The sequence below is a fragment of the Elgaria multicarinata genome, chromosome 2, assembly GCF_023053635.1.
Source record: "Elgaria multicarinata webbii isolate HBS135686 ecotype San Diego chromosome 2, rElgMul1.1.pri, whole genome shotgun sequence".
Lineage (NCBI taxonomy): Eukaryota > Metazoa > Chordata > Lepidosauria > Squamata > Anguidae > Elgaria > Elgaria multicarinata.
This window is the reverse complement of record NC_086172.1, coordinates 179,843,209-179,869,398: the sequence shown is the minus strand read 5'-3', so window position 1 is coordinate 179,869,398 and position 26,190 is coordinate 179,843,209. Positions and strand designations below refer to the sequence as shown.

The following is a 26,190-nucleotide window of genomic DNA, read 5'->3' as shown; positions in this document are numbered from 1 at the left end:
GGTTCCACCTTGTCCCAGCAACAAATCACCCAAATAATTAATAGTAGGGTGACCCTATGAAAAGGAGGACAGGGCTCTTGTATCTTTAACAGTTGCATAGAAAAGGGAATTTCGGCAGGTTTCATTTGTATATATGGAGAACCTGGTGAAATTCCCTCATCACAACAGTTAAAGCTGCAGGAGCTATACTAGAGTGACCAGTTTTAAAAGAGGGCAGGGCACCGCTGGATAATGGAGAAAGCCAGGGAGTTCCAGAAAAACATCTATTTCTGTTTTATTGACTATTCTAAAGCCTTTGACTGTGTGGATCATAACAAACTGTGGCAAGTTCTTGGTGGTATGGGGATACCAAGTCATCTTGTCTGCCTCCTGAGGAATCTGTACAACGACCAAGTGGCAACGGTAAGAACAGACCACGGAACAACGGACTGGTTTAAGATTGGGAAAGGAGTACGGCAGGGTTGTATACTCTCACCTTACCTATTCAACTTGTATGCAGAACACATCATGCGACGTGCTGGGCTTGACGAATCCAAGGCTGGAGTTAAAATCGCAGGAAGAAACATTAACAATCTCAGATATGCAGATGACACCAATTTGATGGCTGAAAGCGAGGAGGAGCTGAGGAGCCTTATGACGAAGGTGAAAGAAGAAAGTGCAACAGCTGGGTTGCAGTTAAACCTCAAAAAAACCAAGATTATGGCAACCAGCTTGATTGATAACTGGCAAATAGAAGGAGAAAACGTGGAGGCAGTGACAGACTTTGTCTTTCTGGGCGCAAAGATTACTGCAGACGCTGACTGCAGCCAGGAAATCAGAAGACGTTGACTTCTTGGGAGGAGAGCAATGACAAATCTTGATAAAATAGTTAAGAGCAGAGACACCACACTGACAACAAAGGTCCGCATAGTTAAAGCAATGGTATTCCCCTTAGTAACCTATGGCTGCGAGAGCTGGACCATAAGGAAAGCTGAGCGAAGGCAGATAGATGCTTTTGAACTGCGGTGTTGGAGGAAAATGCTGAGAGTGCCTTGGACTGCAAGAAGATCCAACCAGTCCATACTCCAGGAAATAAAGCCAGACTGCTCACTTGAGGGAATGGTATTAAAGGCAAAATGGAAGTACTTTGGCCACATAATGAGAAGACAGGACACCCTGGAGAAGAGGCTGATGCTAGGGAAAGTGGAAGGCAAAAGGAAGAGGGGCCGACCAAGGGCAAGATGGATGGATGATATTCTGGAGGTGACAGACTTGACCTTGGGGGAGCTAGGGGTGGCGACAGCCGACAGAAAGCTCTGGCGTGGGCTGGTCCATGAAGTCAGAAGAGTCAGAAGTGACTGAACAAATAAACAACAAAGGGCACCTGCAGCTTTAACCGTTGTGATGAAGAGGGAATTTCACCAGGTTCCCCATATATACATATGACACCTGCTGTAATTCCTTTTTCAATACAACTGTTAAAGATGCAGGAGCCCTGTCCTCCTTTTTCATAGGGTCACCCTAATTAATAGTCATAATAAATAAACACACACAGTGTCTCGAAACGTGAACAACAACAGAAGGATACAGCCAGGAATGGAAGGATGGCGGTCGTAATTCAAACCGCGTGAACTGCCAGAGGCTCACGTGGGGCGGCTGACCTGGCTGGTGCTCACTGGATTACAAGGCGGGGGCTGCGGGGGCGTGGCCCGTGGGCGTTCACCGTGGGAAATCCGGGCCGGCGGGCGTGGCCCCTGCTCGGCCCCGCCCCTTCGCGGAGGTGGAAAACCGGCGCCGCCAGCGCACCCGGCTTATCTAGAAGCGCTGCTGCTTTGCGGGCGGAGCATGAAGCGCCGGGGCCGAGAGGTGCCAGCGCCGCCGGGGTACGAGGGGAAGGGGATCGCCTCCGCCATGGGTCAGGCCGCGTCCACTGCAGAGTCCGCCCAGCAATCTGCCGGGTAAGTCCGCCCGCCCTGCGCCCCTCACCCCGCCTCGGGCCTCCGATCGCCCCCCTCGGCTCTCTTCCCCCGCTTCTGGGCTCGCTGCCGGGTCCATCCCGCCTTCGCGACCACGGAGGGCAACAGAAGCAAGGAAGCAGATGGTCGGATTTGTTTTTAACTGTGCGTATTTCTTGCTTCAGACTGTGTGTTTTTATCTGTACGCCGCCCTGAGATCTTAGTGATCTCGGGCGGGATAGAAATGTTTTAAATCAATCAATAAGTCAATGAATTCCCACGTGCACCTTTGGGCCATTGCTTCCCGAGCGGCCTGAAGCGCCTTTCCGATCGAGCATTATTGGGGGCTCACGGGGTGGCGGCGGGCAGCGATGGGCAAGTGGGCGGGGGCACGGGAAGAAATCCAGGAAAAACCGGGGAAGACAGCCTTTCCCCTAACCCGGATCCTTCCGGTTGTGTCGCAGCTGCAACTCCCATCATTTCCAGCCAGGCTGGGGGAAGGTTTGCCGTGGAAGAAGCCGAAGGTGGATCCCGGCAAGATGGGCGCACTCTCTTGATGGCCGCCAATCGGGATGGCTTGAAAAGGGGGTCGGGGAAATTCCCGGAGGCGAAGGCTATCAGTGGCTACTAGCCCGGATGGCTATGTGCATGGGTGCACCAGTTGCTGGGGAACATGGGCGGGAGGGTGCTGTTGCACTGGGTCCCTGGCCGAGGGCTGGTTGGCCACTGTGTGAACAGAGTGCTGGACCAGATGGACTGGATTCTATGATTCTATGAAGTTACTGGAAGCCAGATTCTGGCTGGACATCAGGAAAAACTTCCTGACTCTTGGAGCAGTACAGCAATGGAACCAGTTCCCTAGGGAGGTTGTGGGCTCTCCCACACTAGAGGCCTTCAAGAGGCAGCTGGACAACCATCTGCCAGGGATGCTTTAGGGTGGATTCCTGCATTGAGCAGGGGGTTGGACTCGATGGCCTTGTAGGCCCCTTCCAACTCTGATATTCTATGATTCTATGACCCACCTTGCAAAATGCTAGCTGGAAGTTTTGGGGGCGTGAGAGAGAAATGAGACGCCTGCCTTTTTGCATTTTCTAGCCCAACTCTGGGCATGCTGAGATAGGAGTCCTGATCTTTCCGGAATTCCGGGCCCCCTCTTCTCTGGGAGTGAGCACCCACTGGACTCAAGGGAGACTTACTCCCAAGTAACTGTGCGTAGGATCGTGCTGTTGATCTCCAGAGGATCAAAAACAACAGGAAAGTTCTGTATGGCCTGGAGGCTGGCAAACCATGGCTGCCTGCAAAGGCTTCTGGGTGAATGGCTGCTTCTGCTTTAAGCTAGCAAACTGTTATCGCCTTCTGTAACAGTCAGCAACATTTCTTTGTGTTATGGGAAAGAGAGGTCAAAGATGGGTTCTCATGAGATCATGAGAACAGCAGGTGTCTTACCTATGTATCTGGAGGCTCTAAGGAGCTGACATTCCAGGCTTGCCATCCAATTAGTAAGTGCACCTGGGTGAAGGGGACGGTTACGTGTGCCAATGAAATGCCAAGTAGTGCCTTGTTTATCAACAACATTGTAGACTTATGCTATAGATTCTTATGATGAGAAGAGCTGCTTTGTTATTAATCCCATGCAATTAATCACGTAAGCTTAATCATGTCGGCTTGTATTATGAATTTTGGGGAAACTAGGTATATAATGGACTGCCAGTTTCCAGACTGTGGAAATTTGGTGTTTAGTTATACCTGGGAAAATTAAAATGGCTGCTAATTCGATGGGTCCCAGGTTTTCTTTAAGCATTCTGCTTCAGTGGGTTGCGGTCTGCTTTCCATTACCTTGCAAACAATTCTCTTGCTGCCGTGTGAACATAAAGAAAAGAAAAAGGGTTGTGCATGGTTGAGAAAGGAATATTTTTTAACAAAATTAAGTAGATATATTGACTCCAGATTTTGCCAAAGGGTCTTTTATGCAGGAAGCTTTCGCAGTCCGGTCCACTTTTATTGGAATACACTCTTGACAATCCAGAGTCCTTCTCCGTGAGCCCCTGCCAAAGGAAGTGAGGCAGGTGGCTACTAGAAGGAGGGCCTTCTCTGCTGTGGCACCCCTGCTGTGGAATGAGCTCCCCAGAGAGGTCCACCTGGCACCTACACTGTCCTCCTTTCGTCGCCAGCTGAAGACCTTTTTATTCTCTCAGTATTTTAACACTTAATTTTAACTTAAATTTAAATTTTACTGTTCTGATTCTGTATTTTAATCTTATATCACTTTCTGCTGCGTGGTTTTATCCTGGTTGTGCTTTTTATACTGTATTTTGTGTTTTTAGACTGTTGGTGGTTTTACTATGGTTTTAATTTTGGTGAACTGCCCAGAGAGCTTCGGCTATTGGGCGGTCTAAAAATGTAATAAATAAATAAATAAGCAAGCCTATCAATTAGTCCCCTTGTAAGCAAACTTGTGAGTCTGACTACTTTTGTCAGATTCACAACCTGAAGCTCACGGCTGGAGCTAGACCGATGGGAACAAGATCAGGCAGACACCTCCTCTCATAATGGAGGTTGTTTGCTGCCCTACAAGTGTTTTACACTCCCTGAAAGGGTTCCCTCGTTTGGGAGCCTGTGATTAAAACAGGGTGGCAACCCGGTGGCTGGAACTGCTGCATGCTCAGAGTTATGCAAATCTTCCCAGGAAGCAAGCCAGACCCCCAGACTCCGTGGGGAAGACCAAGGCCGCCAGCCCCCTCCGCCCTTGTTGGCATCCCTCCCCTGCCTGGCTGTCTCCCCCTGGGTTGAGCCATGAAGGAGGCCCCTTCCAAGACTTCTCATTGCCCAATGGGCCAAAGGCTGTGCTTCAGACACAGCTTTCCAAGTGGGCCCTGGGTGTTTTGCCTGGCTGCCTGGGAATTCTGGCCGTGCCCTGCCGCTCCAGGCAAGGAACTTGTCCTTTTATGCCGTGCGGCAACAAGGATCCGCCGGGTTGCCGCCTCTGACGCAGCTCCATTCTCCGTATTTTAATCTGCCACCTGCATCGAAGCTGAGCTTGCAAATGCAGGGCAGTCAGGCCAAAGACCACGTTTCAGGGTTAATGCTCAGTTTCAGGCACATGCAGTCTTTGTGTGTGCCTCTGAGGATGTGCAGAGTGCTCACACATTTTCCCTCAGCCTCTTGACCCCTTTATTGGTCCCTGACCGCTCTCTCCATCTAACATCTGTTGGCTAATTCCAGAAGATGAGGAGTGGACATGATTGTGTTGACACATTAGTGTGGGCAGGGCCCTTAGTACATGCTCTGAGCACTCTCTCCCTTCTCCGTATATGCATGTAGAATCTTATTCATGTAAAACAGCCTTCCTCAACCTGGGGCGCTCCAGATGTGTTGGACTGCATCTCCCAGAATGCCCCAGGCTGGAGCATTCTGGGAGTTGTAGTCCAAAACATCTGGAGCGCCCCAGGTTGAGGAAGGCTGATGTAAAACATCACAATGCATAAATATATCTTTTTACTTGATATACCTTTTATCAGCTCAGGCTGATATACCAACTACGCCCTTATCTGGACAGAGATAGCCTAGCTACAGTTATCCATGCTCTGATAACCTCTCGCTTGGATTACTGCAATGCGTTATACGTGGGGCTGCCTTTGAAAACGGTCCGGAAGCTTCAGCTGGTACAAAATAGGGCAGCAAGGTTATTAACAGGGACTGGCCGGCGAGATCACATTACGCCAGTCCTTTTCCAGCTTCATTGGCTGCCAGTCCAGGTCCGGGTCCGATTCAAAGTGCTGGTATTGACAATTAAAGCCTTAAATGGTTTGGGGCCAGGTTATCTGAAGGAACGCCTCCTCCCATATGTACCTACCCGGACCTTAAGATCATCTACAGGGGCCCTTCTCCGTGAGCCCCTGCCAAAGGAAGTGAGGCAGGTGGCTACTAGGAGGAGGGCTTTCTCCGCTGTGGCACCCCGGCTGTGGAATGAGCTCCCCAGAGAGGTCCGCCTGGCGCCTACACTGTACTGCTTTCGTCGCCAGCTGAAGACCTTTTTATTCACTCAGTATTTTAACACTTAATTTTAACTTAAATTTAAATTTTACTGTTTTAACTCTGTATTTTAATCTTATATCCATTTTGCTGCATGGTTTTATCCTGGTTGCACTTTTTATACTGTATTTTGTAATTGTGTTTTTAACCTGTTGGTTGTTTTATTGTGGTTTTAATTTTGTGAACCGCCCAGAGAGCTTCGGCTATTGGGCGGTATAAAAATGTAATAAATAAATAAATAATAAATAAATATGGCAGAAATAACAAATATTTATAAACCCTTATATATGATTATAGGCATGCCTGTATAATGAGATGAAGACATAATTATAACTAATTAAAATCATATTGGGTTGTATTATGAATTTTGGGGAAACTAGGTATAAAATGGACTGCCAGTTTCCAGACTGTGGAAATTGGTGTTTAGTTATACCAGGGAAAATTAAAAAGGCTGCTAATTCGATGGGTCCCAGGTTTTCTTTAAGCATTCTGTTTCAGTGGGTTGCCGTCTGCTTTCCATTACCTTGCAAACAATTCTCTTGCAGTGTGAACATAAAAAAGAGAAGAAAAAGGGTTGTGCATGGTTGAGAAAGGAATATTTTTAAACAAAATTAAGTAGATATATTGACTTGGTTTGCACATATTGGCTGATTATGGGTTAAACAACCTATAGTTAGCCATAGCTGTACCGGAGTGCGTGAGTGTGCTGCCTTCTGTGCACTCATCATTTCTGCTTCACATCTGGCTTTGTATATCCAGGAATGCCCCATCTCAACCCTAAACCCAGGGCTCATCGACACCAAGCAGGATATTCCACTATGAAAGCGGTATATAAAAGGCAGGAACCACGTGACTGCCTTATAGCGGTATGGAAGTGCACTGTAGGATTTACGCTACTGCTTTATAGTGGTAGTGAAGTGCACTGACAACTGTTGGGGCCCAGGACACATCTACACCAAGCAGGATATAGTACTATGAAAGTGGCATGAAAGCGGTTTACGGTATGTGTCAATGGGCCCCAACAGTTGTCACTGCACTTCAATACCGCTATAAAGCAGTCGTGTGGCTCCTGCCTTTTATATACCACTTTCATACCACTTTCATAGTGGAATATCCTGCTTGGTGTAGATGAGCCCAGTGTTACGCTATATGGGCACCATGGCCTTATCCTTCGTTTGTTTCATTTAGATCCTGCTTTTCCTCCAAGGGGCCAAGGTGGAATACATGATCTCCTTCTTCTGTCTCCTGACTTGGAGCTGAGCAGAAGCAGGGAAGAGCAGCTGGCCCAGCTCAAGTAGAAGCTAGAAAAGTAAGCCAGTTCCCAGAGCGAGAGAGAGCAAACAGGAAGAGCAAACAGGAGTTTGACAGGGGGAGTTCGGCAGGGGAGGTCAAGGGGGAGGCCTCTAAGAAAAAAAAAGAGGGGGGGAACAAAGAAAAACATAAAGAGAACCCCCCCACACAAAACCACCAAAAAAACAAAACAAAAAACAAACCACACACCAAAAGATCTTACTTTCTCTTAAAACATCCTCATATAGTTGTGTACCTTCAGAGAGGACACAACAAAGCAAAGGCAATTCCACTATAATCAGAAAGGGAAAAAACCAAAGCAGAAATCGACAATATGGATGGAAAGGAGTCCCTGCAAAGGGTGTGCAATGTTCGTGTTTCTGCCTGAGCTCAACATGGCGTATGCCTGCAACAAGTGCAAGCTGGTGGCACTTTTGGAAGAAAAAGTGAGAGGACTTGAGTGGCGAGTGTCCACCCTCCAAAGGATAAGAGAAGTCGAGGAGTTCTTAGACCGAACGGTGGAACTGCAACAGCAACAAGAAGCACACGAGATTGAAGAGCAACAGCCAGCTGAAGCAGAAGTGGAGTATGCTGAGGGGAGGAAAGCCAATGAAGAGGAAACTCCCTGGAAAAGAGTGACAGTTAGGAGCAGAAGAACTAGAAGGCATTCTGCACCGAATAGAGAGGAACCCGTACCTCATGTGATTTGTAAGCTATACTTCTATTAATGCAGCCCAAAATAGCACTTGCCTTTCTTGCAGCCATATCACACTGTTGGCTCATATTCAGCTTGCAATCTACAACAATTCCAAGATCCTTCTCGTTTGTAGTATTGCTGAGTCAAGTATCCCCCATCTTGTAACTGTGCATTTGGTTTCTATTTCCTAAATATAGAACTTGGCATTTATCCCTCTTAAATTTCATCCTGTGGTTTTCAGACCAGCACTCCAGCCTATCAAGATCACTTTGAAGTTTGTTTCTGTCTTCCAAGTATGACGTGGTCACTTTCTCCCAGAGTTCCCGTAACTGCCACTTTATCCACTAAGTCATCCCTATTGGTCAATAGGGTACAGACAAGTGGCGCAGAAGTGCCGAAATGGCGTCAGGAAGGCTAAAGCTCAGAAGGAGCTGAGATTAGCGAGGGATGCTAAAAGCAATAAAAAGGCTTTCTTCAGATACGTGAGTAGTAAAAGACAGAGGAAAGAAATGGTGGTTCAACTGCTTAATGAGGATGGCAAATTGATAACAGATGACAAAGAAAAGGCAGAAGTGCTCAATTCATACTTTGCCTCAGTCTTCTCCCAAAAGCAGGTCTATGACCCCCCTGGAGAAAGTGAAGCAGAAGTTGAGGGGGCAGGATTGCAGTTTGAGATTGATAAACAAATGGTCAAAGAACACCTAATTTCCTTGAATGAGTTCAAATCTCCAGGGCCCGATGAACTGCATCCTAGAGTAATGAAGGAGCTAGCGGAAGAACTCTCAGAACCTTTGTCATTACCTTTGCAAAATCATGGAAGACGGGTGAGCTGCCGGAGGATTGGAGGAGGGCTAACGTTGTCCCTATCTTCAAAAAGGGCAAAAAGGAGGAACCTGGGAACTACAGACCAGCCAGTCTGACATCCATCCCTGGGAAAATTCTGGAGCAGATTATAAAGAAGTCAATCTGTAAACACCTTGAAATCAATGTGGTGATCACTAGAAGCCAACATGGATTTATCAAGAACAAGTCCTGTCAGACTAATTTGATCTACATTGATGGTGCTATATAAATAAATAATAATAAAATAAATAATGATCGGGTAACCTCCCTTGTGGACTGTGGGAATGCTGTGGATATCATATATCTTGACTTCAGCAAAGCTTTTGACAAAGTACCACATGACATTCTGATTAACAAACTAGCTAAAAGTGCGCTAGATGATGGTGCTATATAAATAAATAATAATAATTCACAGTCGGCTACAGCCCTTGGTCTGATCCAGCATCAGGGCTCTTCTGAAGTTATAATGGAAGCAGTGTTGCCAGTTTTACGTGCCAATAGGAAAACATCACACACTCCTGTGTGTTTAGATCCTGATTTTTAATTTTTTGTTGTTGACCCTTGTGGAGACATTGCCCCGTGTGTGTGTGTGTGTGTGTGTGTGTGTGTGTGTGTGTGTGTGTGTGTTTAGATGTCTTCTCTGAGCACCCTCTTACGAAAGCCTTGGGTAATCAGCTGCGGTTTGCATGGGCAACACTTTTGCTGAGGCAACTCTTGCATCAGAATCCCGAGTTGCTAGCACTGTGGTCCCCTTGGGTAAACTTCCATCAGAAGCCTAGGAAGAAGGCGGCGCGGCGGGGCAGGAGGATAATGTTCTGTGACTCAATCACTTGTACTTTTTGGTCTGAACTTGCCTTGCCTAACAATGGTACAAGGCAGAGCTGGGTGAGCCGCATTCTCTTGGGTGTGTGTGCATGTAATTTGTGGGCTGAGCTGCAGCCCAAGCCAAACTTTTCTCTCTTTCGGCCACCCCTTTTCTCTCTTTCGGCCACCCCTTTTCTCTCTTTCGGCCACCCCCTTTTCTCTCTTTCGGCCACCCCCTTTTCTCTCCTTCGGCCACCCCCTTTTCTCTCCTTCGGCCACCCCCTTTTCTCTTCTTTGGCCACCCCCTTTTCTCTCTTTCGGCCACCCCCTTTTCTCTCTTTCGGCCACCCCCTTTTCTCTCTTTTGGCCACCCCTTTGCCTGGCATGGCTTAGGGATGCTTGGCCAAGTGCAGTTAACCACCCTTGCCTGGCATGGCTTAGGAATGCCTGGCTGAGTCCAGGAAGTTATCCCTGCCTCCTTGAGAGAAGGCATGGTGCTGGCAGCTTTAAAGGAGTCAGTTATTCAGCCACTCCTGAAAACAAACAAACTAATATGGACCCAGAAGATGTTAACAACTCTAGGCCCTTTGCTAATGTCCCCTTCCTGGGCAAGGTATTTGAGCGGGTGGTTGCTAGCCAATTCCAGGCACTTTTGAATGAAATGAATTATCTAGATTTTAAAAATCGTTATATATTTACAATATTTGCACATCACTCCATACCTAACAGATTCCAGAGCAGTAAACATAAGCACAATAGTAAAAAGATTGAAACACCCCCATTTTAAAATGATTGACAACAGAATGCCAATGAAAACCACGGATGGTCGTTTAAGGGATGCTTCCAGGAACAGAAGTGTATTCAGGAGGTGCCGGAAACAACACAGTGTTGGCACTTGCCTGACATCCAGGGGCAGGGAGTTCCAAAGAAAGGGGGCCACCACACTGAAGGCTCTTTTCCTAGTAGACTCCAATTGGGCCATGTGGAACCACCAGGGACATGTTCTCTAATGACCCCTGTGACCGGGCAGGTGGGGAAGGGAGAAGGTGCTCTGTCAGGAACTCTGGTCCCAAGTTGTTTAGGGCTTTGTACGCAAGAACCAAAGCCATGTAGCGAATAGGCAGTGCAGTTCCCTCAGTAAAGCAGTTGCATTCTGGAAAGGGGGATCTCCCAACGACAGCTGAGCTGCTGCGTTCTTCAGAGAAGCCCAGCTGGCACTGTTCCATATTATGCCGGTGCTTTTCCACCTGCATGGATTGCCAGCCAGGGCCCATTTCAGAGTGCTGGTATTAACATTCAGAGCCCTGTGAATGTACTTCCTGGAATGAACTTCTCGGAGAAGATCACCTGGCAGCTCTGCTCTTTCTGGCTCTCTTCTCCATCCTCCCAGAGTGCAGGACACGGAATAATGGGCTCAAGTGACAGGAAGCCAGATTCCGGCTGGACATCAGGGAAAACTTCCTGACTGTTAGAGCAGTACGACAATGGAATCGGTTACCTAGGGAGCTTGTGGGCTCTCCCACACTAGAGGCCTTCAAGAGGCAGCTGGACAAGCATCTGTCAGAGATGCTTTAAGGTGGATTCCTGCATTGAGCAGGGGGTTGGACTCGATGGCCTTATAGGCCCCTTCCAACTCTACTACTCTGTGATTCTATGGCACCAGGGGAAGACCTCTTTATTTCCCCCAGCATTTCAGTGTCTCAGTTTCTGGTATTGTATTGTATCTTTGTATTGTGCCTGGATCCTATTTGGTTCTTATTTTTATACTGTAGTTTTAAAATTTGGCATTTTCATATGTATTTTTTCGTCTTATATTTTATGGGTTTAATTGTTGTCACCCGCCCAGAGAGCTTCAGCAATTGGGTGGTATGTAAATGTAGGAAATAAATAAATAAACTAATAATAAATAATAAAACAATTTGGACTTTATCTCCTTCTCTTATAGGGTTCTTCTGGAATGGCTTCAAACAAGTAGAATCAAGAAGCTATTACTGAACGTATTTATTTTGTATGCCTCTCTCCCTATCGCAATCCGATTATTTCCTCCGTTGTTACGAAAGTTTGTCTATCTCAATTTTGGTAAGTGTTCATTTTGCTCATCTATGCTAGTTGGTAAATGGAGTAGAAAATTTCCCCATCAGAAAATTTCTCCATCAGCTACACTTCACAAATTAATTACCGTTCCAGGATCCATTCGGAATCCATTTAGGTCAGAGGAGGGCGCGTTCAGAGGAGGGCAACCAGGATGATCAGGGGTCTGGAAACAAAGCCCTATGAAGAGAGACTGAAAGAACTGGGCCTGTTTAGCCTGGAGAAGAGAAGATGGAGGGGAGACATAGCACTCTTCAAAAACTTAAAAGGTTGTCACACAGAGGAGGGCCAGGATCTCTTCTTGATCCTCCCAGAGTGCAGGACACGGAATAACGGGCTCAAGTTAAAGGAAGCCAGATTCCAGCTGGACATCAGGAAAAACTTCCTGACTGTTAGAGCAGTACGACAATGGAATCAGTTACCTAGGGAGGTTGTGGGCTCTCCCACACTAGAGGCCTTCAAGAGGCAGCTGGACAACCATCTGTCAGGGATGCTTTAGGGTGGATTCCTGCATTGAGCAGGGGGTTGGACTCGATGGCCTTGTAGGCCCCTTCCAACTCTGCTATTCTATGATTCTATGATCTTTATTTTCAAATTAGGCTGGTTTGATCTCTCTTGGTGTAGGAGGAAAAATCAGATCATGCAGTTCATGCTGTGACCAAAAGACAAGGTTGATCTACATCTTATTTAGTGAGGCAGGTGGCTACTAGGAGGAGGGCTTTCTCCGCTGTGGCACCCCGGTTGTGGAATGAGCTCCCCAGAGAGGTCCGCCTGGCTCCTACATTGTACTCCTTCCGTCGCCAGCTGAAGACCTTTTTATTCACTCAGTATTTTAACACTTAATTTTAACTTAAATTTAAATTATACTGTTTTAACTCTGTATTTTAACCTTATATCAATTTTGCTGCGTGGTTTTATCCTGGTTGTGCTTTTTATATTGTATTTTGTATTTGTGTTTTTAACTTGTTGGTTGTTTTATGATGGTTTTAATTTTTGTGAACCGCCCAGAGAGCTTCGGCTATTGGGCGGTATAAAAATGTAATAAATAAATAAATAAATAAATAAATTTTAGGAGTCCTCTCAAAGCGTTTTTGCACCCATCCTTTTGTTGATGCAAATCCCTGGCATTTTAATAATAATAATAATAATAATAATAATAATAATAATAATAATAATAATTTTATTTCTTATCTGCCTCTCCATTTTGATCGAGGCAGGGAACAACAGTAAATATTAGGGCTGTGCACACACCCACCCCGTACCACTTTGTATCCTGATCCGGACCTCCTGGATCGGGCCTGAACCAGTTTGAGTTGATCTGGATGCCCCCTGACCTGCTCCGGAACTGGATCCAGAGTGAGATCCGGAGGTCCGGATCGATATTCAGATGCCATTTTGCCCCCACTTACCTGCCTCCGTGGTGGATGGGGGGGCAGGTAAGTGGGGAAAGGGGGACAAAATCGCTTCCGAATATGCCCCCATTCCCCACTTACCTGCTCCGCTGCTGTCTTTGCATCTGATGGCTTCTACTGCTGCCGACGGGGAAGACCGGAAGTAGGCTGCGCGACCTACTTCCTGTCTTATGCGTTGCGGCAGTGGAAGCTGCTGGACGCAAGGACGGCCGCGGACATCGGCGGGTGGTGGAGGCAGGTAAGGAGACTGGGGGGGGGGGTGAGGCCGCCTCCGAAGCAGCCTGAAGCTTTGGAGCCAATTGGCTTTGGGCCGCCTCGGACTTCACCCGAGCCGGTTCAGATCCAGTTCGGGAGGTTCCGAATCACCCCGATCTCATTCAGATTCAGGGTTCAGGCCCAAGGTGGTGCACAGCACTAGTAAATATGAAATACATAAAACTGAATTAAAACATAAAATACATTCTAAAAACATCCTAAAAACATTCTAAAAACATCCTAAAATTCCACTGGACAGGCCTGCCAGAAGCGATCAGTCTTTATAGCTTTCTTGAATGCTAATAAACTGTTAAGTTGACGAGTCTCCTCCGACAGGCCATTCCACAAACGGAGTGGCAGAAGAGAAGGTCCTCTGAGTAACAGTTGTCAATCCAGTTTTTGCTGACTGAAGTAAATTCTTCCCAGAGGACCTGAGAGTGCGGGGCGGATTGTACGGGAGAAGGCGATCCCGCAGGTTACCTGGACCCAAACCATGTAGGGCTTTAAAGGTGATAACCAACACTTTATACTTCGCCCGGAAACTAATTGGCAGCCAGTGAAGAGATTTTAAAACTGGTGTAATCGGGTCACCCCTATTTTTTAAAAAGAAAATAGCTCAGCAGTCCTCTCCCTGTCATATCTACATGGCAAACTTCTATATCTCTCTTTGATACCATTTTGACTGCCCAAAGAATCCTGGGAATGGTAATTTGGTGAGTGTGCTGAAATTTTAGAGAACCCTAGCCTCCCTCACAAAGCTACAAATTCTGGGCAGAGAACATGACCATTAAAACAGTTTAAGGGTTCAATCCTATGCATGTGTAGACAGAAAAAGTCCTATAGCTCCAGCATGCCCCAGCTGGTTGGCTGGGGAATTCTGGAACTTATAGGACTGTTTTCTGTCTGAACATGCATGGGGTTGCACCCTAAGGGAGCAAACCTATGTCCCACATACAGCCTCTGGGGGGATATAGGATTGTTCAGTTTCTGGGCTCCAAGGTCAGACACAGGACTCTGACTTTTGAGCCCAGAAATTGGCTATGTCTCCATGCTCAGAAACGGAGCATGGAGAAGGGCAAAGAGGGCGTTTCCAGGTGGTGAGGAGGGGAGAAGACTGGGGTATCAATCATACGGCGTTTCCTCTGGCCTCCCTCCCCCCCTCTGAAATGCCACTGCTAGATGGGCGAAATCAATGCAGTGATTACTAGAAGCTAACATGGATTTGTCAGGAACAAGTCCTGTCAGACTAATTTGATCTCATTTTTTGATCAGGTAACCTCCCTTGTGGACTGTGGGAACGCTGTGGACGTCATATATCTTGACTTCAGCAAAGCTTTCAACAAAGTGCCCCATGATATTCTGATTAACAAACTAACTAAAAGTGGGCTAGATGGAACAACTATTAGGTGGATTCACAGTTGGCTACAGAATCGGACTCAAAGAGTACTTATCAATGGAACCTTCTCAAACTGGGGAGAGGCAACGAGTAGGGTACCCCAGGGCTCAGTCCTGGGCCCAGTGCTCCTCAACATTTTTATTAATGATTTGGTTGAGGAAGTGCAGGGAACGCTTATCAAATTTGCAGATGACACAAAATTGGGTGGGATAGCTAATACCCTGGAAGACAGAAACAAATTTCAAAGTGATCTTGATAGGCTGGAGTGCTGGGCTGAAAACAACAGGATGAAATTTAATAGGGATAAATGCCAAGTTCTACATTTAGGAAATAGAAACCAAAGGCACAGTTACAAGATGGGGGATACTTGGCTCAGCAATACTACAAACGAGAAGCATCTTGGAATTGTTGTAGACCACAAGCTGAATAGGAGCCAACAGTGCGATATGGCTGCAAGAAAGGCCAATGCTATTTTGGGCTGCATTAATAGAAGTATAGCTTCCAAATCATGTGACGTACTGGTTCCTCTCTGTTCGGCCCTGTAGGGCAGCGTGATGACCTTTACCAGATAGCAAACTTCAAAGTGCAATTCTTTTGCAGTGACTTATCCCTTTTGGGTGGATTACCAGAACCCCGGCGTATATTTGAACCACACGACCAACTTCTATCTCACCCCCGAACCGGAGGTCACCTTCGGCTTTTGGTGAGCAAGCGCATGGCTGTTTTGCATGGTGCTGGCTATGGATGTGCAGGTCTGCCGGTGAGGCTGGGCCCGTTGGGATCCACCTTGCAACAGAGCAGGGCAGCTGGCTTAGCCTTGCTCCCATTTTTGCTTTGCTGTGTGTGTGTGTGTGTGTGTGTGTGAGAGAGAGAGAGAGAGAGAGAGAGAGAGAGAGAGTGAGAGTGAGAGAGAGAGTGCAAATCTGTATTTTAAAAAGGCAATTATCTGGGGCTCTGTTGGTTCATTGATCTGGACAGCTGCAGCCAGCCTCTTTTCTTCGTCTGCCCCATGTTCTGCTGCTTTGCTGCTTCTCTTAGGCACGCTATCCCCGACAATAGACGGAAGGAAGCTGAAGGCAAGGACCGCAGCTGGTACGAAGAGGCCCTCGCGGATGATAATCCCATCATAATCTATCTCCATGGCAATGGGGGTAGCAGGTGAGTTGAGCACTGAAAAGCACAAAGGCAGTATTAGGCCCCTGTTGTTATCCTGCATGCGTTGTCTGGGTTGGGGTGGCAGCAGAGGCAGACCCGATCAGAAAGAGATGGGCTTTTTCAGTGCACAGGAGGGGCAAAGCTAACCCCCCCCCGCCATTTTATCATGAGTCCCTACTTGTCTCAACATAATTATATATATATATATATATATATATATATATGTATGTATGTATGTATGTATTAAAAATACTTTGATTATTTTCTGCATCAAAGGAACAAGATGATGTACAACTGCTGTTCCAAGACAGGGTGAAGAAAGTTGTAACATTTTTAGAGCAGTCTGGAAGCACCTACATTTAGCGCAATAATCCTTTTTCACCTCTGAGAGAGAGAGAGAGAGAGAGATGAGAAAAAAACTGTTCTATATTCCTAGTTTGAACTGGAGGGAAGAGACAGTTCTGGAAGGTACCAATTGGCTAGCAACTGTGATGTTACCAACCCAACCCACCTCTCCTTATGGACTGTCCATCGTGAGGAATTCTGGCTCTTTTCATGCCCGATGGATCCATGCGACTCTGTTTGCAGTTTTGAGTTGAGCAATTTGTGCAAAATCACAGCTGTCAGTAGTACAATTTCTGCAAACTTACAGGTGAAAATGGTCTAATTTGTGCAAATTAGACCATTGACATGTACTATTTATGGCTGCGATTTGCACAATTTACACACCATTTTGTGCAAATGGTGCACAATTTGCACACCACGATTTGCACACCTCTCCGAAAAACCACATGCTGCAAAAACTTCCTGAGCTCCACCATCCAAACGGCTCTCCCTATCATCTACAAAGCAGTTTTTTTCAAGTATTTATTTTAACCCATTAATGGATATTGCTGTTTTGAAAAGCAAAAGGAAGAACATATAAATAAGCCTGCCAGCCCTGCTTTAAAAGAGTCAAACTCCCAAAACGGTGGAAGGTGAGATGAAGACCAAAACTGACCGCAGAAGCAGTGTTCAACTTCAAAAGAAAATAAATAACCACCAGCAAAGCATCCAATTCATAAATATATAGATTTTTTTTTAAAAAAACCCTAAAATTTATGATTATATATAAACAAATTTTAAAATATGAAAAAAAATTCAGTATAATACAGCACAACCTCCCTTCATTTCAGCTGATAAGCTTAGCAATGCATGCTAAGACGCTCATTTGCTTTTTAAAAAACATAAATCTATAAATGTATGAGCTGGTTGCACAGCTGGCTGTGCCTTGCACATTGCATCACCTACGTATTAGTTGATTCTCTGTTCAGCTTGTTAGGACTGAGTCTCACCCCTCTGATGAAAGAGCCCACTCTTTCATAATCCATCGCTTCGGTGCCAGCTTCTGATCCGGTGCCATGCATGCGTGGCCCTGGAAGCTGGACCAGTCTGGGGAATCGTGCATATGCAGATTACAAGCCCGTAGGTGAAGAACATTTTGTGGCTTCTCTTAGAAGCTCTTCAGAAAGTGGTTGGGAGAATCCCATTGAATATGCGTTTGATTAATCCTGCGTAGGCGAATGTGATCAAGAATGAATGATCAAGCTAGCATGGATGTCAAAAGATAGAGTTGGCTGTACTGCCTAGGGATACACAGTGACCCAAGAGGATCATCAAATCATAGAATAGTAGAGTTGGAAGGGCCTATTTATTTATTTATTTATTTATTTATTTATTTATTACATTTCTATACCGCCCAATAGCCGAAGCTCTCTGGGCGGTTCACAAGAGAGGTTCACCTGGGCGGTTCACCTTTGCACATCCAGGGTTGTGCAAAGGCCATTGAGTCCAGCCCCCTGGATGTGCAAAGGTATGTAGCTGACACTCCCTGGAATTGGGTAAACAAAGTCTAAAGCCAAATTGTGTAAAATGTTAGCACTAAGGATTCATCCTTCTGTTCCAACATCTTATTAGTTGCATAGAATGTTCTGCAGAGTTTTTTCTTCCTTGCGAGGGCCCTGTTGACAAACACGTTTAGCAAGAAAACACTTTGCAGGAGCTGAGCAGTAGGATCAGAAGCAGAACTTCTGCAAGACCTCAGCTCCTCTACACGGGGAGGGAATGACAGCCCAGGTGGGTTGGGGGTGTGTGTGTTTTCAATGTATTCTTTAATATGGCCAACGTTTTTAAAAGAAACAAAAAGGAGAATGGTGGTTAGTCATCCACTGTCTACAAACAAAAACCTGCTTATCTCACTGTACCTGCTCATTCTGTTGCTGGTATTAGCCTGAACAAGTTTTACTAATTTGATTTTTTTGTAATAGTTTGCAAAAGTTTTAACTGTTCTTTTTAATGCTTGTTTCCTTACTGTGTTGTGATTGTGTTTTATTTATGATACCATCTTTTTAGCATTGCGTTAGTTTTTTTGTAAAGTAGGGTGACCATATGGAAAGGAGGACCGGGCTCCTGCATCTTTAACAGTTGCATAGAAAAGGGAATTTCAGCAGGTGTCCTTTGTAGGCATTGTAAATTTGGTCCTTTTTAACCTCAGGACCTACATTAAATGGGTCCGAAACACCCCAGTGGGTAACCAGTACTAATCCAAATAGACAAACATTTAATGCCGGCCGATAAGCAACACCACAGACATGATTGTAAATAAGAATCTATTTATTTTAAAAATTGCAACATTAAACAAATTGGCATGGTGGTTATATAAGTATACAATCTCTCTCTCTCTCTGGTTACAAGAAAAGAGAGTAAAATGTAAATATCAGATTAAGTACAAGAATTGCAATTGCAAAAGCAGATATTACAAATTTAGCTAATAAGATAACGGATTGAGCATTATTATGACTTCCTCTCATTATTCGCTTCTGTTTACCACTTGCGGTTTAAAGCTGAACTAAACTCTTTCAACTATACTAAAACACAATAGTCAACCTTCTCTATGCTTTCTCTTAGCTTACTATCTGAATCTAAAAGCTATGCTAAAGTTCCTCTAGGCATGTAAAGAGTAAAAGTCAAAGTCAGAGAACTTCTAAGACTTGGAAATAACTCCCAAGTTCCAGCTTCAGAAACTAAATCCAAGTCTTAGAGGCTAATGGTACTCGAAGTCCCAACTTTCAGGAAAATACTCTGAGTCCCAACTTCTAAAATTGTAAAGAGATTCATAATGACCCTGCTCCGTCAAGTTCCAGTCCGAGACGAGGTTGAAAATAAAATAAAAAATTCTAAACTTACAGCTCTGCTACCTGCGTTTTTATACACTTGTTCTGGCTCAAAGGTGGGGGTCAATGAGTGATGAGACCACCATCTTCCAATCACAAATGGCATGAATACGTGATTAGACCACCCATTCACCAATCAGATGTTACGTGTCTCTCCCTTCCCAAAATTTCACGTGTTATACTCATGGGGTCCTAGACAACATGGCTGCTATATGGGTGTCTTATCTTGATTGGCGTATAAGATATCTTCTTTGAGCTCGTGTTCCTCATTAGGTCATACTAGGTCATATTCCAGGTGTCCTGTTTGCTCAGTATTGTCTGTTACGTGATGTGCTCTCATTAGACCCATGTACAAACTTGCACACGTTCTAATGAGACTTATACCCGCTTATAAGGAATCTTTTGACATTGGCAATAGAGCGCCTGTGGCTAAGTAAGGCGATTCTTACTCAAGAAACTTCCAGCACTGAAGAGATAACGCTACAATGGCACATTTATTGAGGTTGAAACAGATACAAATGCACAAGCTAGTTTTGGGGAAATTAGCTGAGCAAGTAGAGGCTTAGAAGCAGTTTCAAGACTGAAAAATAGACTTTTTGAGACTTAAGAGCATACACACACAGACAGCAGGGGAAAGAGTAGAGGGAATCTTTAAAGTCAATACACCTTTCCTTGGGTTGCAGCCCTTTCCTGTAAACTGGAACTGGGGAGCATTGCAACTCTTGGTCTTAGGTGAAGAGGAAAAGAATACAGCGAGGCAAAGCATTCACCCATGGCAGCTTGCTCATGCAAGCTGGAATGTGTAGTATGCTCTGTGTTTCTGGTTCAAAAGGGAGAGAGAGAGCTAGCCTGCTACTTCCCTCAAACTTGAGGCTTTTTGTATGATCTTATCTAAAGATCTACTTGGTATGGGAACAAAAGAGGGTGATTTGGGATGATGGCTGTACTTGATGCAGCCTGGAGTTCAGCAACAGGGCTGCATTAGCAGGTGTATGACCAGGTATGACTCTTGCCATCCAGCATTCATATTCTGCTTAGTTTTACCCCTACCTTTGTCTCTGGGGAAGGCATTTGAAGAAGTCTATCAGGAAGTGGTGACTCGACCCAGGCCTTTTGTGAATGCTCTCAGTCTGTAGGTGGGTTTTTGGGTTGTTTCAAAATGGAGTCAGTACTGCTCACAGAAGCTACCTTGTAACACGTCACTTCCCATGCCCAACTTCGAGTTAGGACATTTCTTATCAGCAGGTGCTACCACAAGACTTCAAAACAACTTTCCCTCCTAGTGGACACCATCTGAGCATGCTCCGCTCTCTGCCAGCACACTCACACACTCTCTCTGAGCACACTGTGGCCTTGACCGTACTCTGAGATGCTGCTTTTTAAAATGTCCACTGTGGGTTCCCCCCCCCTTCTTCAAAGACAGCCCTGCACGTCTTTAAAGTCTTAGTTATTGGTATAACATTGATTACCGTATTTCTTCGATTGTAAGACGCACACTAATTTCAGTACCACCAACAGAAAAAAATACCAATCCTAAGACACACCCGCGATTCTAAGACGCACCCCATTTTTAGAGATGTTTATATGGAGGCGAAAGTGCGTCTTAGAATCGAAGAAATAGGGTAGCATAGAATCATACTTCAAGGTCTTCATGTCCATGGCTCAGGAGTCTGGAATATACTTCTGGGGCGATTTCAGATATGAGTCTGGGGTCTTTTTAGGGGTTCTTCTTGTAAATCTCTCCAAAACCCTCACTCAAGCCACCCCATTCCAGATCAGATCATCCATATCTCACTTGAAGTAGCCTGCCTTCTTGCAGCATAATTTAACCCTTTTAGCACCAGATTAACAGGCATTCCCTCTTCATCACCACCATTAAAGCTGCAGGAGCCCTGCTCTTGTGATCAGATATAAAAGAGGGCAAGGCTCCTGCAACTTTAAAGGTGGTGATGAAGAGGGAATTTCATACAAATTTGTATATTTTTATACAAATTTCACAGAATCATAGAATAGCAGAGTTGGAAGGGGCCTACAAGGCCATTGAGTCCAACCCCCTGCTCAATGCAGGAATCCACCCTAAATTGTCATGCATACAAATGACACCTGCTGAAATTCCCTTTTCTATGCAACTATTAAAGATACAGGAGCCCTGTCCGCCTTTTCATACAGTCACCCTATGTAAAGTGCCCTAGAAACACCTTTGAAGGGCTGCACTGCAATTCATGAAACATGTTTAAAAAAAAGGCACAATCTAGGATTTTTCATATATGCCACATGATGGCCTTGATCAGTCGCCATGCTGGCTGACGATGATGGGAATTGCAGTCCAACCCAGCTACCTGGGACATGAGTGCCCAAGTGCTATTCTGCAGTGTTCACGGGCAGCTGGGATTCAGAGGCATCTAATCTCTGCACTCTCTTTCAGGGCCACGTGTCACAGAGTTAACTTCGCAAAGGTAGGTGTGCTCTGGGGGCCCTTTTGGGATGTCTTTGAACCTCTCCTGTGGGGCTGTGCTGCTCCACGCTTTCACAGAGCTGGGCCCCACCACCTTCTGTTCTGTATACTTTTATTGTCTTGGGCAGGGGGCTGTTCTTAGGCATACGTGCGTTGACAGTGGTGGAAATAATGCTGCATGTTGATGGTTGTATTATTGTTATTGTTATTATTAAACGGCTTGGGACCTCGATACTTGAGAGAGCGCCTCTCCTTATATATGCCTGCCCGAGACCTTAGATCTGTTGGAGGAGCCCTTCTCCGCATCCCACCAGCGCAACGTATACGCTATGATGGGACAAGGGAGAGGGCCTTCTCTGTGGTGGCACCCCGACTGTGGAATGCCCTCCCCTTGGAGGCCCGACTGGCGCCAATGCTGATTTTATTCCAGCGCCAAGTAAAACATGGCTTTTTAACAAAGCCTTTAACGGTTAAATTCACTGGCACATTGATTTAGCTGCTTTTTCTGCTTTTAAATTATATATTGTTTTCACTTGGATCATGGTTTAATTTGTTTTTAACTGTGCATATTTATTGTTTTATACTGTATGTTTTTATCTGTACGCTGCTCTGAGATCTTAATGATACAGGGTGGGATATAAATGTTTTAAATAAATAAAAATTATGATGATGATGATGATGATGATGATAATGATGTCTCACCTTTTCCCGTCTTGCAAGGAACTATGGCAGCTTCTGTAGTCCTCTTCCTCTCCATTTTATCCTCACTACAAAAACAACCCTGTGAGGTAGATTAGGCTGAGAGTCAGGGACTGGCCCGAAGTCACCCAGTGAGCTTCCTAGCCATGTGGGGACTTGAACCCGCGTCTCCTGAGTCCCAGTCCAACAGTAAGCACTACGCCACACCAGCTCTGTTGAGATTTGGCAACTGTCTATTACCTGCTCTATTACCCTGTCTACTACCCTGTATGTGCCATATACAGTATGACAATGGAACCAGTTCCCTAGGGAGGTTGTGGGCTCTCCCACACTAGAGGCCTTCAAGAGGCATCTGGACAACCATCTGTCAGGGATGCTTTAGGGTGGATTCCTGCATTGAGCAGGGGGTTGGACTCGATGGCCTTGTAGGCCCCTTCCAACTCTGCTATTCTATGATTCTGTGATAAGTAGGCTTGCTTGAAGTGCTTTGTGAGCTACGGATTTTGTTTTTAGCATTCCTTTTAAAAATAAAAAAGCCTTGTTTGTTTTAAGTTTGTTTCATGCTGGTTAATTTCTCAAACAGGTCAGCCAGTGGGCCCTGTTCAGAAGATACCTTAAACTATGGCTTTAACCACGGTGAAGAAGACAAAAAGGCCTTATTCACCGTGGTTAAAGCTGTGATTTAAGGTGTCTTCTGAACGGGGGGCCAGTGTGGTGTAGTGTCTAAAGTGTTGGACTGGGAGTCGGGAGATCCTGGTTCTAGGCCCCACTCAGCCGTGGAAGCCCACTGGGTGACTTTGGGCCCGTCGCAGACTTTCAGCCCAACCCACCTCAGAGGGTTGTCGTTGTAAGGATAAATCGGAGAGGAGGAGGATTATGTACACCGCCTTGGGTTCCTTGGATGAAAAAAAGGTGGGACACAAATGCAATAAATGAATAATAAATCATTTCTCAAACAGACGATGAGTGACGGTGGCTTTCATGTGTTGGCTGTGGACTACAGGGGTAAGTTTCCTTGCAGAAATAAAGTCTCGATCTCAAATAATGTGGCTGGTGGGGTTCTTCTCTGACTAGGGTGACCATATGGAAAGGAGAACTGGGCTCCTGTATCTTTAACAATTGTATTGAAAAGGGAATTTCAGCAGGTGTCATTTGTATGCATGTTGCACCTGGTGAAATTTCCTCATCACAACAGTTAAAGCTGCAGGTGCCCTGCCCACTTCTAAATGTAGTCACTCTAGTATAGCTCCTGCAGCTTTAACTGTTGTGATGAAGAGGGAATTTCACCAGGTGCTGCATGAATACCAATGACACCTGCTGAAATTCCCTTTTCAATACAACTGTTAAAGATACAGGAGCCCTGTCCTCCTTTTCATAGGGTCACCCTACCTCTGACCTGTGATCTGCTGCTTCCTAGGCTATGCTGACTCTACCGGAGATCCCAGTGAGAACGGCTTCACAGCGGATGTTCTGTTTATTTATGACTGGGTGAAAGCGCGGAGCGGGAACAGTCAGGTGATCTTCTGGGGACACTCACTCGGCACGGGGTACGTTTGGCACTTTGAACGCGGTGGGCTTTCAATATGCATTTAATGGGATAGCTAATACCCTGGAAGACAGAAACAAACTTCAAAGTGATCTTGAGAGGCTAGAGTGCTGGGCTGAAAACAACAGAATGACATTTAATAGGGATAAATGCCAAGTTCTACATTTAGGAAATAGAAACCAAATGCACAGTTACAAGATGGGGGATACTTGGCTCAACAATACTACAAACGAGAAGGATCTTGGAATTGTTGTCGATCGCAAGCCGAATATGAGCCAACAGTGTGATATGGCTGCAAGAAAGGCCAATGCTATTTTGGGCTGCATTAATAGAAGTGTAGCTTCCAAATCACGTGAGGTACTGGTTCCTCTCTATTCGTCCCTGGTTAGGCCTCATCTAGAGTCTTGCGTCCAGTTCTGGGCTCCACAATTCAAGAAGGACACAGACAAGCTGGAGCGTGTTCAGAGGAGGGCAACCAGGGTGATCAGGGGTCTGGAAACAAAGCCCTATGAAGAGAGACTGAAAGAACTGGGCATGTTTAGCCTGGAGAAGAGAAGATGGAGGGGAGACATGATAGCACTCTTCAAATACTTGAACGGTTGTCACACAGAGGAGGGCCAGGATCTCTTCTCGATCCTCCCAGAGTGCAGGACACGGAATAACGGGCTCAAGTTAACGGAAGCCAGATTCCAGCTGGACATCAGGAAAAACTTCCTGACTGTTAGAGCAGTGCGACAATGGAACCATTGACCTAGGGAGGTTGTGGGCTCTCCCACACTAGAGGCCTTCAAGAGGCAGCTGGACAACCCTCTGTCAGGGATGCTTTAGGGTGGATTCCTGCATTGAGCAGGGGGTTGGACTCCATGGCCTTGTAGGCCCCTTCCATTTGACTAGTCTGGTCTTGACTAGCTGCCTGTGGGATTCTGGGAGTTGTAGTTGGAAGGCCCAAGATTGGTGTAGGCTGGACAAGCCTGTATTTTAATTAAGATCTATCGAGGTTTTTTGAAAAGCCTTTTCTGGCTGTGACAATATGTCTTTAACTGCCGTTTGGCCCAATCTTCTTTTTTGGTGTCATTTTGTGGGTTGTTGTGCAATATTATGTGTGTTTTCCTAGCTGCATCGGATACCTTTTTAAAAGAGGAACACTGGAAAGAAAGAAAGAACAAGAAAGCTTATATAGTACTTTTGAGAGAGTTGGCATTTCACGTAAGTTATTATCATCACAACTCTCCTGTAAGGCAAGTCACCACGAGACCCAATGTGTGGTAGGGTCAGGGAGCCCCGGTTGAAGTTCTTGCTCCACCGCAAAACTGCATTGGATTGGTTTTGGCCGGCTGCCCTCTCTCCACCCAGCCCCACACAATACTTGAAGACAATGTAGGATTGTTCCCATTTTGCAGCTGGAATGCTGAGTGCGAAAACTGGGGAGGTTTTGACAGTGTAATGATTGATTCTGTGGCCCTGTTCAGAAGACACCTTAAACCAGCCTTCCTCAACCTGGGGCGCTCCAGATGTGTTGGACTGCATCTCCCAGAATGCCCCAGCCAGCGGCTGGGGCATTCTGGGAGTTGTAGTCCAACACATCTGGAGCGCCCCAGGTTGAGGAAGGCTGCCTTAAACCAAGGCTTTAACCACATTGAATAAGGCTTTTTGCCTCACTCGCCATGGTTAAAGTTGTGGTTTAAGGTGTCTTCTGAACAGGGCCTATATCTTTTGATCTCGGTCTTCTTCCCTTGTAGATGGGTATGCAGAGTAATTAAAGGATGCTGTTTAACAAGAAAGCTGTCAAAACTGCATCGACACCAACAACCACATTTTCATTGAGGTTGTAGACTTCTAACTGGGTTGTATCACTTTGGAGTGTAGTGGGAGGGCTCCCACGATGGAAGGTTCCTCCATAGAGGAAATCAGACAATCCATCCCTTCATGTAGAAAGCTAGCATATCAGCAGGAGAGTTCTAGTCTACCCTTCTCCCTGACACACTCATTTTCTGTGTTAAGGGTGTGGAGTTTTCATAGAATCATAGAATAGTAGCATTAGAAGGGGCCTATAAGGCCATTGAGTCCAACTCCCCGCTCAGTGCAGGAATCCACCTTAAAGCATCCCTGTCCAGCTGCCTCTTGAAGGCCTTCAGTGTGGGAGAGACCACCACCTCCCTAGGTCATTGGTTCCATTGTCGTACTGCTCTAACAGTCAGGAAGTTTTTCCTGATGCCCAGCTGGAATCTGGTTTCCTGGAACTTGAGCCCATTATTCCATGTCCTACACTCTGCGAGGATCGAGGAGAGATCCTGGCCCTCCTCTGTGGGACAACCTTTCAAGTATTTGAAGAGTGCCATCATGTCTCCCCTCAGCCTTCTCTTCTCAAG

At 45.8% G+C, this 26,190-nt stretch overlaps 1 protein-coding gene across 1 annotated transcript in view; it reads left to right on the top strand.

Moving 5' to 3' along the window:
• Positions 1–1,711: 1,711 nt before the first annotated feature.
• ABHD12B (abhydrolase domain containing 12B) overlaps positions 1,712–26,190 on the top strand; it is a 34,951-nt gene continuing 10,472 nt past the window's right edge. The window contains exons 1-7 of the mRNA XM_063118274.1: positions 1,712–1,937; positions 11,546–11,679; positions 15,355–15,457; positions 15,793–15,912; positions 21,547–21,577; positions 23,235–23,280; positions 23,693–23,822. Coding sequence (XP_062974344.1) covers positions 1,825–1,937; positions 11,546–11,679; positions 15,355–15,457; positions 15,793–15,912; positions 21,547–21,577; positions 23,235–23,280; positions 23,693–23,822 — 677 coding nt within the window. The 5' untranslated portion in view covers positions 1,712–1,824. The remainder of the gene's footprint in view (positions 1,938–11,545; positions 11,680–15,354; positions 15,458–15,792; positions 15,913–21,546; positions 21,578–23,234; positions 23,281–23,692; positions 23,823–26,190) is intronic.